Source organism: Columba livia, chromosome 5, assembly GCF_036013475.1.
Source record: "Columba livia isolate bColLiv1 breed racing homer chromosome 5, bColLiv1.pat.W.v2, whole genome shotgun sequence".
Lineage (NCBI taxonomy): Eukaryota > Metazoa > Chordata > Aves > Columbiformes > Columbidae > Columba > Columba livia.
In genome coordinates this window covers 59,823,163-59,838,477 of record NC_088606.1, presented here as the reverse complement: position 1 = coordinate 59,838,477, position 15,315 = coordinate 59,823,163, and the positions used below count along the sequence as shown (strand labels likewise).

The 15,315-nt window shown below is 35.9% G+C and overlaps 1 protein-coding gene across 30 annotated transcripts in view; it reads left to right on the top strand.

The window, feature by feature from the left end:
- The window catches only part of PPFIBP2 (PPFIA binding protein 2), a 113,193-nt gene that overhangs the window by 18,630 nt on the left and 79,248 nt on the right, over positions 1-15,315 (top strand). For 27 of the 30 annotated variants that reach the window (XM_065066237.1, XM_065066240.1, XM_065066232.1 and 24 more), the window contains exon 2: positions 6,934-7,031. In XM_065066237.1, the coding sequence (XP_064922309.1) occupies positions 6,934-7,031 (98 nt within the window). Of the gene's footprint in view, positions 1-3,181; positions 3,320-6,933; positions 7,032-15,315 lie in introns of those variants that run through there. The other 3 variants (XM_065066244.1, XM_065066258.1, XM_065066264.1) reach the window with 3 other exon arrangements.

Genomic DNA, 15,315 nt, shown 5'->3' with positions numbered 1-15,315 from the left:
TTTTTAATTTCCAGTAGTATAGTTTGTCTAAACTTTTAGGATTTTTATAAAGGATAGCTTTGAATACTTTTGTTAATCACATATACCTAATGTCTCTCAATTTCTGTCAAGGTCATGTATTCTGTTTTACTCTAGAGCAAAGAATTCATTCATGCATGAATTCTGTAATTCCGTGTTTACTTTTATTACCATTTCTCACCTTTCAGTTTACTAGAGCATGAATTTACTTTCATAGGCTCATTCATTATATCATTTCCCAGCTTAAATTTTTCAACTCTTGCATGGTTTTGTTGGTTTGTTTTGGTGTTTTGTTTTTATTGGGGGGGATTGCCAAGGGAGAGGGAGGGACACATGCAGTTTCCCAGGCGTCAGAGCTGGAATTAAGTGAATTTGAAGACCTAGCTTCATGGAAGAAAACTTGAAGCTGTGACCTTGAGAGCAGTGAATACCTGTGATTAGAAGGGGAAAAAAAACCAACCCACAAACTCAAAACCAAAACCAACCAAACAAAAAACTCCACATAAACAAAACCCACCATAGTTTATTTAAATGTCAAAATTTTGGGGGGTCCAGCTCTTCTTAACTGTAATGTTTTTATAACTAAATGTGAACTGTAGTACCCAATCTGAGTTTTGCATGCCATTCATTTTGCATTTAAGACCAGAAATGTTCATGTTTTAGTTCAGAAATTTTCCTCTGATGTATTTTACCAGTTAATGCTTTGTTCAGTTGAAGTGTAAATTCAAAACATTTATTCACTGTGGGTTGTTCTGTTTGTGTGTGTGCTGTTGTTGTTTGTTTGTTTTTTTTTTATTAAACTAGCTAGAAATTGGAACTAGTCAGGTGATAACTGAACTAAAATAATTAGTTGTGGGTTTGTTTTGTTTTTTCCCCACTTAATATGATAACAAATAATGAATGCAGTTTTGGTTTAAAGATTTGCAAAGTTGGAAGCTACAACTTTTCGCTTTATACTGAAAAATCAAAATATCGGGTAACAATTTAACATTAAATTATGAAGTGCTTTTTCAAGCTTTTACGAAGAATGTTTAAAACAATACTGAAGGAATGAAGGCCTTTCTGCAGCGGATAGAACTGCTATAGAGAAGAGCTGAACAAATCTCCCTTTGCACATGCCATTCTATCAGCGTCAGCTTTTATATGTAGGGATGAGACTTTGTACAAACATGAGTCAGGAAATTCAGTTATGGTACCAATAGCAACTGTAACTTAATATCCATGGGTCCTGTGGAGGAGTTACTATGAGGTGATTTGTGTTCTTAAAGCATCATAAAGTATCAGTCAAATAATTTAGCATCTTTTAAGGATGCTTTCTTTTTTCTTCCCCATTCTTTCCCCCAAAATCAAAAGTCAGACTCGTATTAGCAAACTTAATGGGTTTATTTTTGAAAACAATGTTTGGCTTTGACTTTTCTACTTCATAATGTAGTAAATCTAACTACATTCAGTTCCTTTCATATTTTAAATCAAATGATTTAGTATAATATTTTCTAAGTGACATAGTTCTTACTGCTTGTCACTCTTCCATCATCAGCACACAAACGTGGTTTTACAGTGCCTGGGTAATACCCAACTGCCTGCATAAGTTAGTTTAGCTTATTTAGTTAATGAGCTTAGTTAGCTCATTTCCATCATGGAGGTATTGTACTAGTACTGTGCTTCACCGAAGGATGTCCCTTCATATAAGGACTCCCACAATATGTTGACTAGAGACTTTACCAGTTCTTCTACCACCTGCCCGCAGTAGTTCAGTATCAATCTGTTCAACTATCAATCTGTTCTATATTTCTCTCTTGAGTTCTCCCCCCACACACTTTATTGTGGACCATTTACACTTCCTAGCTGAAAGAAGTATTTTTTTTCATTCCCATTCTTCTTAAAAAAACCTTCTCTATTCTTGTTTTTATGTATTACATAAAGGGTAATCGATGAAGGAAGGGTTCTATTTACCCTTCTGCCTATTCCAGTGAAGCATATGAAGCAGAAATAGAACAAGTAGTGTCTGTATTAAAAAATAAATTAAATTTAAGCTATAATCACATGAATAGGATTTCTGGCTGAATAGTCCTGGAGGATGCTGTACAAGTAGTGTTCCTTAGGCAGTCATTCTAGTGATCACCAGAAACTCTTCTGTTCCCAGCAGCTGTGAATGGTTATTTAGAACTAAGGGCTAACTTAATTAGAGAGGTATGCCAGATTCTAAAAGGCCAGGATCCAAATATGTATTTATAACTTTTGTATTTGATGGTGTCATGAGAACTACTGAGCCAGGTTGGAGAGAAGAATCAGCAGTTGTGTTCCTGTGGGGTGACCGGATACAATACAGCATGTGGCTGGGGAGAAGCAAGGTGGGAAATGGCAGGGGTGTCAGCTGTGCACATTTGTTCATTCCAGCTCAGGAGTCATCTTGCAGCTGAAAAAAGCATGGAGGACTTCTGAAGCTTACCCAAGCCACTTGATATTTCATTATACCATTAAGTACAAAGAAACGTGATAGTTGAATTTGAATCTTTAAACCGTTTGCAAACATATACTTACTCAGCCTTGAAAAATAAGTGGTGGTAGTTAATTAATAGGTGTGTCTTCTAAACATAAGAGGAATTTGTAGGCCACCCAAAACATTGATATTAAGGCAAGATCCGGATTGTAAGATTTCCTCTCAAAAACCACACCCCTCTCCATAACGGGTAAAGTTGGCAATCTCATTATTAGGAGCAACCTTGGAAAAACATCTGACTTATGAGTTGTCTAAATGTTCACATTCTTATCTCGAGGCAGCTGCTGGTTCAAGGCAGCTATGAAAGTTTAGAATTTAATTAAGGCTTTTCATAATTCTGAAGAATATCTTGCACATAGTTAATATGTCTGTTGACTATTATGTTCTTTTTGGACACAATAAGCTATACATGCAGAAAGTAGATTAGGAAATTTGCAAGGGATATTGGCTCTAAGCACAATAGTTCTACCAGAGTTGTTTTCATTTTATTTGAAATGCAAATCTCAGATTGGGATTTATAGGGTATAGCTAGCTGAGCAAAATAAATCTATGGCATTCAGACCAGTTTGCTCTGTCTGCACTTCCTGGAAGATCTTATTACTTAGGTAATTATACCAAACAGGGTTGCAATATCTTTGTCTGTGGGCTGGGCTCTAAATTAGTATGAGTGTGTGGCTTAGAAGGGATGATAATAATTTAGACTTATGTCTGCTTAACAGTAAAACTTTGGCTATTAGTAGTGAGCAATTTTTACTCATCAGACAAAAAAGTAAATTCTTTTCTTCTTAGTGACCTGAAAAGGTGAGTAGATTGGTTCTTGTATTTTGCTACTATATAAATTAATTTAACAAATCCCGAATTTAAAATTTGCTAATATTAAAGCTTGTACTGTAATGTTAGAGATAGTTTTTGTTCAGTGCTTACCAAAGCTGAAAAAAATATTTTTCAAAATTTATGTATATTTTTATATAGGTAGGTAAGTCGTGGTGCTCTGCATCTTTTGATGTAAAAGGAATTGCAGTTAAACTACCAGCAATTATCTGGATCTTGTTTGAGGCACTCGGCATGACTTGGGATTGATACAGGTGTCTTGTTATTTAATCATAATAAAAAAAAAGAATCCACAATTGCAGGTATTTCTATAGAACTAGATCAGAAATGGTAACTGAAAGCATATGAGATCTAACAAGCTCTTTTCATAATATTGCTCAGAACAGTCAAGCTGTAAGAAGGGAGTGTCTGGGAAAGTAAGACTTGCCTGAAGCAGTAGCAACAGGTCTGTCTAGAAAAAGATGTCAAGCAAGTAATATTACATTATCGCTCTGGAGCAAAGAACATTGCTTTTAATAAATCGTTGTTTGATCAGCAGGTTTTACTCCAGCTTAATGTAGTTAAGCAGCAAAACCACTGTGGGTACAGGTGAGAAAACAGGCAGAGTGTGGAGGCTGGGAGGAGACAGAAGGCTTAATTCTGGTGCCATTTTACAGAAAAGCTCTCTGGTTTGTGCCAAGGTCTTGATTGAAGGTTTTTCTATAAGTAAAATGTCAAGTTTGTAGTGTAATGTGTTGGCATTTTCAATATCTTTTTCACTACAGATGGTCAAATACTATATTTGATGTTTAGAAGTAATGGTAGTCCTGCATTTCTTGTTAATAACAACTGTGTATTGTTCCAGCTGCTTTAGGGAACAGTAGCTTATGGCACAAATAAGAGCATGCAATAGCAATAGGAAGTCTATGCTCTTTATGGTGTTTTTCACTCTTTTTCTCCCATCTAATTTTGAGCCAGTCTGCTGTCCTGAGTTACCAGCACAGCTGGTGGCCACAGGTTTCCGGGGGAGTGGCTGGTGGCCACATCCGCCAAAGCAGCAAGGGTAGCCGCGGTGTCTCTTTGGCAGCTGCTTAGTGGAGGGGAATTTCCTTTCACTGTGGTGATTGCTACCGATGACATGGTTACTTTGAACTAGGGGAAGTATTGCAAGGAAAGAGGCTTATTGTGCTTGAGAATGAGGTATCTTTAAAGTATTCAGTGAGTCTACTAAGCTACTTGTAGGTAAATGTGACAACAGGAGATGGAAGTCTGCCCAAACCAACAAATCAAAGCAACAGAAACAGAGGAAGTGTCTGTAAAGTTCATGTGTAAGCATTCTGAAATTTTAAGTTTATGTCAGCCGACTTAATGACTTTCCAGATTATTCTGAGCATAATTTGTGTTATTTCCATTACCATTAAATGAACTATTTGGGTTAGGTGCATTTTGGTGAAATTCAGTCACATTTAGCATTGTTCATACTTCAATTGTTATTTTGACAAAAATGGAGAGACCAAACCCAACCATTAATTTACATTAATTTTTGTCTTGGGTGACACTAAAGATTTTTCTTCCATTTTCTGATACGGCATTCTCACATTGCTCTTCAGATCAATTTTATCTGAAGTTAAATAATGGCTTACCCATTATGACACGCTATAAATGGCAGAGCTCAAACTCCTACGTCTTATTCTTACTCCTGCATCTGTTGCTCTAGATAGTGGTGTTGCACACATTGACTGGAATGGATATGTGCCACACACCTTACTGACAACACAGAGGTTATTAGTAAATTATCATTCTTTGTGTATATTTTACCAGCACCATGGAGAAGAGCCCATGTCTTAGGATTCTTAGTTTGTAAGAGAAGGAAATAATTTTGTCTTGTTAGTAAAAACTTTCCATTGCATTGGGCTTATTTCTGAGATTGAGTAGTTTTTATAATGCAGTAATTTGGACTCACCCTTAAGTGTACTTTTAGGGATATATATAGAGAGATATAATTTTTTTCTGATGAACCCTCTGAAACAAAAAATGCGTAAGTTTTTATTTTAAAGCTGACTTTATCCTCTGGCTTCTGATTCTACATTCTAGTCCTTAGGCAGGCTCCAACGGAGAGAGTAAATGTGGGTGGTTTAAGTACCAGTCATGTCATTGGTCGTGGTGGCCAGTGTCTGATCTATCACTTGATGAACACCACACAAAAACATTTTCATCTATGTGAATTGCCATTAGAGATTATTTTAATATTTATTTAAATTCAAAATAATTGAATTCTTAGCATAGGTAATTGCATGATAAATACAGATAGTGACATTTCAGTGGCATTAGAATAATTAACCCTGCAAACATATGACCATTGCCTATGCACGTATGTACAACCTGCATCATTTGAAGGGTATCTCTAGCCATTGTCAGAGGTGTCTTGTGGTGCTAATAAAACTGTCACAATTCAGCAGTTTTGAATCACAGATTTTAAAAGTCACTGTATCAGGAGATTAGATGTCAAAAGACTGAATTGCACCCTTCATGGAAGAGAAATTAAATTCTGTGACCCTTTAAAAGCTCTGTTAGTATTTTGAGTGGTGCGTTGGAGCACTGCAAAAGTTACGCACATGTCCGATGCCTGTACATTGGTGTGTGGGCTCTGGTTTCATACTTCAGCGATGAAGTGATGTGTGAAAGGGCCTTAGTTCAGAGAGAATTTTCTCACTGGCAGTGAAATGGACAGCGTAGTTTCTTTCACCCTTTGAAATGTCATCTGTTGACAATAGTGACTGCTACTGGACTAAGAGTCCAGCAACACCAACTCACAAGTAGAGACTAATTTTGGAAATTATGTTATCCTTAATGTCAGATGGCAACATGAATGTCTGTTTTAAAGAGGCAGCAGTAACTTCATACTTGGAAGTATGAAACAAGAATTTCATACTTGTGGCATTTTGGTTATTGAAACAGAAAGAATTGTATTTTTAGTGTCATGAAATAAGTGGTAGAAAGGTTGCATGAGGGAAGGAGGAGTAAAAATTATTTCAGAATTGCTGGACCTGGGGTGCTATAACATAGAGGTTGGACATGAAAGGAAATGAGATACAGTTACTGTTGGAGTTGAGCCAGCAACAGGTTTGTATCCGTTCGTTCTTTACTCTTACGGCAGCAATCAATAAGCAGAGCTCCTACAGAGTTCTGCTTATAGGTAAAGCATGTTTTTCACTGTGTTCATTCCTTCACTGAAACTCAGTCAATCCTCTTCTTTCCCCGCAGTGCGAAAGGTTGAAATGCACTGAACTTTGAATGTAGGAAATCATTGGTAGTGATGAGGTGTAGGAGAATTTCAAGCTTTCAGAATTTTAGATCTTTTTTTTAATCTGCATTTCCTTGTGTTAGTAAAATCTCTTAAAGAATCAATGATGAATGAAAACCTCAGAAATCCCAAGTCATTTATTGAGAATAGGAACAATTCTGCTAGTTTTCACATTACTAGGCTGTATTTTTTGTTAGTGTGAACTTTTGCTTGTGTGGCTTAATTTACAATGTAACAGGGACATATATTTTCTATCAGGTCTGGTTTAGTGTAATACACATGGTTTCATCTGTCTTTTCAGTGGAAACACTAAAAGTCTGAAGAAATCACAGATGATGGCTTCTGATGCCAGTCATATGCTGGAAGCAGCTTTGGAGCAGATGGATGACATCATTGCAGGTATAACAATGTTTTATTTTACAACAAACTATTGTGAGATTTAACTGCATTTGTCTTTTCCCTTCCTGCAATTTTCCTCTTTGTTTTTGTTTGTTTGTTTACTTTTTCATTATTATTCTCTATTTGTCAAGTTCTCTGTGACACAGATTTCTGTGGTTCAACAGTTATGTGAAGAAAATTTAAAGTAAAATAAAGGAAGAAAACTCACAATCCCGCCTCAAACATGTGAACATTATGCTAAGACAGAGTTACTTGGCTCTAATGCAATATGGTAACTTAAACATTCTAATTCATGTGGTAACATTCTATATTGTATGTGTTAGGTTTTTTGTTTAGTTTGTCTTTGAAAAGGGTTTTCACCAAGGCTTCCAGTCAGCTGGATAGTATATATCTGTGTTTTACACACACACAGATAGATATATATATATAAGTATGTCTCTATTTAAAAATATACATAATTTTATTTATGATGTATATATTTAAAATAGCTTAGCTATTAGTTGCCTTCATGACCTAATGAGTTAGAATGTGTATCTTTTTTTTTGACATTTATATCTAGGAATGGAACTATGAATTTCTTTTTACACAGCTGTCCACTAGAAAGGCATCTGATGCAAGACAGAATTTGCTGTGCTCTCATGGTGAAGCAATTAAAAAGACGTTCTCTCAACATTGCAGCATCCAAGAAGAGAAGTCGATTTCTGTGGTTAGGACTCGGTAGCCTTGGGGTTTGTGCTCACACACCATTCAGTATGAGCTCCTAAAAGAAGTATCTGGGTAGGGCCATGATCTCACTTGTGCATAATGGGAAAGCATTCACTAAAGCTTTACAAATTTAAATAGTGACACCCATGCTGTGCCTTAATTTTTTTTTCCCCTAATGATGAAGATGACATCAGCCTTCTCCTTTCTTTTCCTGAAAGCAAAACTTCATTCAAACAAGATTTTAACCAACAGAAGTTAATTGGGATTTTATTTTTTCACCTCTTATAAAACACATAAACAGACAGGGAAGCCTTGGCCTTCCCTCAGTTATGTAAAGAGAGAACAAGAAAAGCAAGTCTATAAGAACTATAATTCATAAACTGAGAAAATGAAATAATTTCTTAGCCATTGCAAACATTGGGTTATGATCCTGGTTAGTGCTATAAAAGAGACAAAGTAACATAGAAGTTCATGTCGCTTTAATTATGCTATGGAACCTGTGCTCATAAATCACCTGCATATATCTGGAAATTTTAACTCAATGTCTGTCTTCTGTGATGACTTATATATAGCCCAGCATACACTAATTCTTCAGAAAAATCATGAGAAAGAAAAACAGACATATTCTATTTAAACTGATTTTCAGATTAGACACTTATTTTCTTCCAGGAGTTGTCAGAGCTTTGTGGTATGTTTTCATTTGAAGGAAAGGGTTAGAAAACTTTTAATGATTTTGAGGATTTTCAGGTTGGGCATTCCATAGGGTTTCATCTGCTTCCATCTTTTCCATTAATAGATCGTGCTTCCAACATATCTCAAATTGTCCAGTATTTCCTATTACGAACAATAAAAGACCATGTATTTAACAAACGGGTCTATCACCTTTCTTATCTGAGCAGTGCAAAATCAGTTTTATTTGAAGATGCCATTTCATATTCCCTTCAAAAAAGTTTTGCAGACTTACAGTCTATAGGTTTTCACCACTAAAAGGATAACATTGCTACTCAGTAGCACTTCCATGAATGGAAGCTCTGAAAAATGCTGGTTGTGAGGCTAGTTCAGGGTAAGACAACGGGTGTTTACTGTTGGATATTTTTTTCACAGTATGGAAAGATAGCCTTGTAATACATCGCATAACTGATTAAATGGCAATATATGACTGCCTAAGAAAATAACTTATTTCTTCTAGTTTCGTAGAAAAATAATTAAGTTCAGAAGACAAGTTTGGTCTTTTGTTGTTTTTAATATTCTTTTCCCCCATTTCTTTTTTTAGATTGATTGTCCCCATGACTTTTGGGGGTTTAAACTTGATAAATAAGCAAGAGAATAATTTTTTCCAGGTTTCCAAACAGCATTGCTTTTACTTTCCTCGCTTAGTTGCCATGATGGTGAAGACAGTGATAAAGGGAAGCAAAGCAAACGATATAAGAAATATTCTGTGTGAATCAGCAGATTGCACATCCCATTCACAAGTGTTTTGTGGTGATGTTGGTGCCCAAGATCTAAAACAAAAAGATTCAGGCATGCTAATGGTCTATAGAGTTTGTTTCCACAGTGCGTGGAAAGGCCACGAACAAATTCGCAACCTCTTCAAGAAACTTCACCTTATGACTTCACGTTACTTACTTTAATGTCCACTGATATTCAGTATAATATGGAAAATAGTCTTATATAGAGGTATCTAGTGGGGAAAAGAACCAAGATGTTTCCCAGACAGTGTATCTGTCAAGTCTCATCAATGTTAATTGAATACTTCCCATATGATTTCAGAGTTATATTTACCTGTAGCAATAAAAAATCAAATTGCTTTATTCCTTTACTTACTTTATAGTTATAAAGTAAAAGCTCGATTGAGTGGGAAGGTTGTTTACTTTGTTTATTTATTTATTATTTTCCATTACTAGGAACAGATAACACATTTTAAGACAGTTTGACTAAAGTCTGTAGCTGTCGTTCTCCTCTAGCTAATGTTCTGTGTGTTCCAGAACTGTTTCTTGAACATTCTGTTATGATTGAAGGACCAAATCTATCTGCTGGAGCCTACGTTTGGATATGTTTATTATCCCAATTCATCTCAAATTGAGGAACACAGTAATTATTCAAGTTTGATTCTCTCTTAATTCAATCCACTAAGCTTCTGTATGCAATTTGGGCAGGGACTGGAAACCAGGAATGTTCTCTTTTCCTGTGTGGTGAGAGAACCAAATACAGTAGGAAACTCCTTCAGAAGGAGGCTTGTCACGAAACAAACCAGGACCAAGAGTCTTCTAACTGCAGATTTAGATATACCAGATTCTGCAAATATGGGACAGATCATCTGCACAAACGTAGCTGCTCTTGGAGTAGACTGGGACTGCTCTTAGAGTAGACTTGTTCAGAGCTTGTGCTATTTCAGTTCACTGTGTCCAGATTCTGTAGATCTCTAGGCAGCACTGAACTCAAAGGCTAAAGCTAAACTTTGTGAGTTTTGGAAACTTATGTAGCTGGTGAAAAATGTTTCCTTTAGTGTGAGGCCTGAGTGGATACTAGGAGAGTTATGCTCTTTTCTTGCCCTCAGAAGCCTTTGCTCTAGGCACAAAATGAGCATTAACCACTATTTTAGAAAAGTGAGAAGTCTGGAGATGTGTGATTTGCGTTGGTTAATTTTTGAAGCTTGAGTAGATGTGTATATACCCACATGCAAAACCAGCATTCTCTGTTTAATGAGAAGACAGTCCTCATTTTTTTTATTAGCTGTAGTTGTTATTAAAATATGAGATTGTGGTCTTGTCCTTTGAGGTAAGAACTGGCGTGCAAATACATATTACAAATATTTACAGATTTGCAGTCCTACTTTGTCTTCCAATTTAAAAAGTCATAACCCTTACTCCAAATTATTATAGCTCATACATGATTCTCATTACTCCAAATAGAAAGTTCCACTGTAGACCATGCATCTCAGTGCAACACAAAATATATTACTGTTAGAGTGCATGAGAGTAGGATTGTGAAGCAAGATGAACAAATTGAATTTCATTTGGCTTGATCAAATTTGACAGATAGGTCCGTGTTCCCAAGTCTTTTATGCTTCAGTACATCTGTACTGATAACCCACCCTCATAGCTACATAAATTAGGCATGCTAAATGATTAGTCTTATTTGACTAAAATAGCAAAAAGGGCTAATGTGATTGTCAGTGAACATGACTTATCCATTAGCTAGAATGACTTGCACTCCAAACAGAGGCTTTCTCTAAAGAAAGCGCCCATATGTCAGTCCTGTCTATGTATTCTTTATTTGAGGTGTGTGACTTGGGCATTGCTTCCCTCTGAGGCTGGACCAAGTAATTACTTTCCCTTTTATTCAGCTTGTACCCATTTTTTAAAATTTGTTTCTTTATAGGACTCTAGATTTTGATTATTTTTCTTTGCAATATATCGTAATGAATTAAAATAATTTTTATTTTACTTGTATTTTATATCAAACTGCTTTTCTCTATCGGCAAGCTGGAAATCCTGTATTTCCTTTTGTGAATAACTACCATGATGGTAAGATCTAAAAACTCCTGTCACAATATTACAGTCTGCTGCAGCTCCAGACTCTCTTCAAATTCACCAAGTAATCAGTGTAATTATTGAGCTTCCTTTTAACCAGAGCTCCTGCAATTGTTGCCTACTGAAAAATAATGAGAAAGTTAAATGTGGGTGTTCCCATATAAGTACTGAAAGATTAAAAACTATAAATAATTAAAGAGTTTTTCAAGAAGCTGTCCAAAAACTATGCATGTTTAAATTCCCTTCTCTTGAGGTGGCGGAAGGCTTGTGTCCAGTTCATATTATTTTTTTCTATATAATTTTACTATGAAAACAATAGAGTTCAAGCTCCAGAGCTTATGTTCTTGAATGTGTTAGATTACTAAGTCACCTCTAGTTAAGTGGTTAGAACTTGGATTACAAATGTAGGAGTGGACAAAAATACTAATACTCTCATTTGAACCCCTTTGGATGATTTTTAAGGTTTTGTGGAATAAGGTTTTCCCTGAGTTCCTACATAAATAATAGGAAATCAAAATATGTCCTAGTGGCCTCATCCTTTACCCGTGAACAGTCATATACATCACCACAGGATTCATTCAGAATGTAAGGACTGGTCTCGTAGTACTTTAAGTGAAAAAGATGGATAACTCTGTCCTGCTTCATAAGGAGTTGAAATTGTCCAGACCAGACAGAGAGCACTTAATCCTGTTTTTTGTGGTGTGGGTTGGGGGGTTGAGTGGGTCTTATTTGAAATACACGCTGGGTGACATGCAGCTGATGAGCAGTACAAGCCTCTTGCAATTGTGTAGAATTTTACAGAATAGCTTCTGTATTTTCTTTTGAATTTGTGTACTTCCCAATGGCTTTATATTTTTATCATTTTTGTCCTATTCAAGGTTCACAGTATTTTCATATTCAAAAGTTTCTATAGCAAAGGTGTATAACTTTTTATCATTTTAATACAGAGATCTTTGTAGCATTTCCTTTTAGAGCACTGAATTGACACAGACAGTTAAAATAAACATGAGAGAAACAGAACAGTTTAAATAATAAGCAACTGCTTTCAGTATAGATCAGAGTAGCTGAACAACAACAGCTGCAGTGGTTTTTGTGTATATTCTAAATAAATTGTAATTGTGTTAATGAGCTGTGCTTCAGTTCTGATTAGTGTATTTTGGTTTTGTTTTCCCTTTTTTTCAATCATTTAAGCACTTTTTTTATGAACAAAAGAAATAAAATATGTCTATCTTGTCGTCTGTCTTGTAGCTGCTATGCATTAAGGTGAGCATTTGTGAAGTTCTACTATACAAAATACTATAGTGACTTTTTGAAACTATTATCTAGAGCATATCTATGCATATATCTTATAGTAACAGAGATATGAGAAGGAAATTAAATAATAAATTACTTTAAATCAGGTCTTTCATAGAGAAATATCTAACTTCCTGTCATAATAGTTACAGAAAATTATGTATCAAGAATATTCTGAGGGGAAAAAAGTACAAAAGTGGTAACCTTTACTATCCTGGAAATTAAAGTGGAAAATATAAAACCTCAAATATTTAAGGTTTATAATTTGTAGTTCAATATTTATCTTTATTTTATAACATTTCTCATAGCTTGTTAGATGCTGACATTCAGTTTCAGATACTTAACTTTGGGAATGCTAATTAGCTAATTCCTTAGATGTTGTCAGCACTTTGAAAATATAGCAGTTCAGTGTCTTTCTATTTATTTAATCCATACTTTTTCATGTCAGTTGTCTGTGGCCTTTATTTTACATTTGTTAACGACATCTAAGACACGGCCTCACAAACTGTGTGTGCACTTGAATAACCTTTACAGCTATTTGATACTGTATTTTGCAGGGGCTTTACACAGACCGTAGCCTTCAGGGTAAGACTTTGCGTAACTACTCAGGTGCAGGCTTGACCTGTGTTTTAAAAGCATGTGGAAATCATGGCAACTTGCGTGTTGATTGCACGTGTGCAAGCATTTTCTACTCATTCCTTACCCAGGGTTACCAGAGCAACCTGAAGTTTGGAATTTCTTCAATTTTGAGTGCTTAACCTTGCAAGAGGTCATTATAGCCATTTGGGCTACTGTCCCAAAACATGCTTCCCATACTCTCACTATCCCAAGCATGTTTTCTCACAGATAGTGGTGGTTTGAGCACAAGGTAGGGTGAAGACTGCCTAAATTCTGTTAGTAGTATTGACGGAGTCCCTCTGTAAGCAGGGCAGTACTACAGAATCTTATGGAGCTGAAAGCACTGAGAATTTGTTTTCTATAAACACTTAATGATCTTTTACAAAAATAGTTGCTTTATATTGTTTTGTATAAGATGAAGTTGTCCTTTGAAGGTCCAAGTCAAACAGTGGTGTACTGATCCAAGTAGGTCTTTGACTTCCCTTACCTGTGTTCCTGCCTTTCCAGAAAAAAAAAAAGAATTAGAAGTTTTCTTGAAAATAACATTGAAGATTAATTCAAAATGGAGAAATCTTTGCAACTGAAATATGTTTCTTTAAAGTCAGTATAGAACAAAAAAATAGTCCTAGATGTCCTAGACATCTACATCAACATACCTAAAATGCAGTACTGCATTGTGTTTATGCAAAACAAAATCCATACATCATAGGTATTTGTATTAAGTTTTCAAAAAGGCTGGAAAAGAAACAGAACTGTGGAAAGCTGCAGATACAACCTGTAGCAAAGAAAGGCGATTAAACCATGATGGCTATAATCACATAGGACTGAAAATCTGAGACACAAAGGTTCTTTTGTGGCTTATGACGTGATCTGTTTTTCAGTACATGAGTCACTCAGTTGTTTAACAGACTAGTGGACAGATTTCTAAGGTTTAAATTTAAGCAAATTTTATCAAGCACAAAACAGAATACCAGGTTGGAAGGGACCACAAGGATCATCTGGTCCAGCCTTTCCTGGCAAAAGCATGAACTAGACAAGATTTCTTTAAATTCAAAATCATAATTCTCAACTTCCTACTTTTAGGCAATTAAATTGATTTGAAAGTGTCTTTAAAAAGAAATGAAAATAGCATAATTTTTATAAAACAAGTTGCCTTTATTTCCTCACAAACTGACTGCTCTTATCTTCCCAATGCTTTCAGAGATTCTTTTTTTTTTTTCATTAGACAGTATGCACGTTACCAGTAGCTTACTACTGCATACTGCAAACAATTCTGGATTTTTTTAATATAAAAATAATAATATAATACATAAAAATATGTATTTGTTGTCTCACAACACTGCTTTAGACTACTGTCGAGGGTTTTGATTACGGGGTGACAATAAGACCCTGGCAGATGTATTGTTAACCTCCTCTCCCCCCACACACACTTCCCCCTTTCAACTCTCCCTCTCCCCCCTTCCCACTCAGGCCAGGCGATCGGGAGGAAAAGGACAGAGAGAAGAGAGTTGGAAAAATTAAAAATGTTTTACTAATAAGAATAGAGAAAATAATACAAAATATACAAAACCACTCTTTAAAGTCTCAGCAACTGCAGAGCCGGCACCCAAAGTCCTGGACTGGACTCTGCAGCCAACCGGAGCTGGATTCAGTCTGTCACTAGGCCTCAGTTCACAGGGACGACTAGCAAGGTCCTCTCCTAATGCTGGCCATAAGCAGAAGGGAAAAGGAAGGGACGAGATCCTTGTGATCTCCCACTTTTACATGCAGTATTCACGTGAATGGGATGTTATACTCAGTTGGTCAGTTTCTTGGTCACCTGTTTCTTGTTGCCCCTCTCACGAGATGTCCATCCATTCTTATAAATAACCTCGCATTCCATTGCTATGTTTACCAAAACATGTATCTGGTTCTCCAGGAAAATGCAGCAAATATGAAGGCTTTAGCTGACAGGTAAAGGAGGACAGAAGTGGTGCAAGTATTTGTTCTTCTTTGTCTTTAATAAAATGTGTTGATCCTGTTTTTCCTGTGTGACTGAGAATCTGCCTCGAATCTCCACATCATAGCTGCATAATCCGTTTTCCTTTTTTCACCAGCTGTAAGGCTGCTTAGCTTGTGTTTCTGGCTAAGAGAGA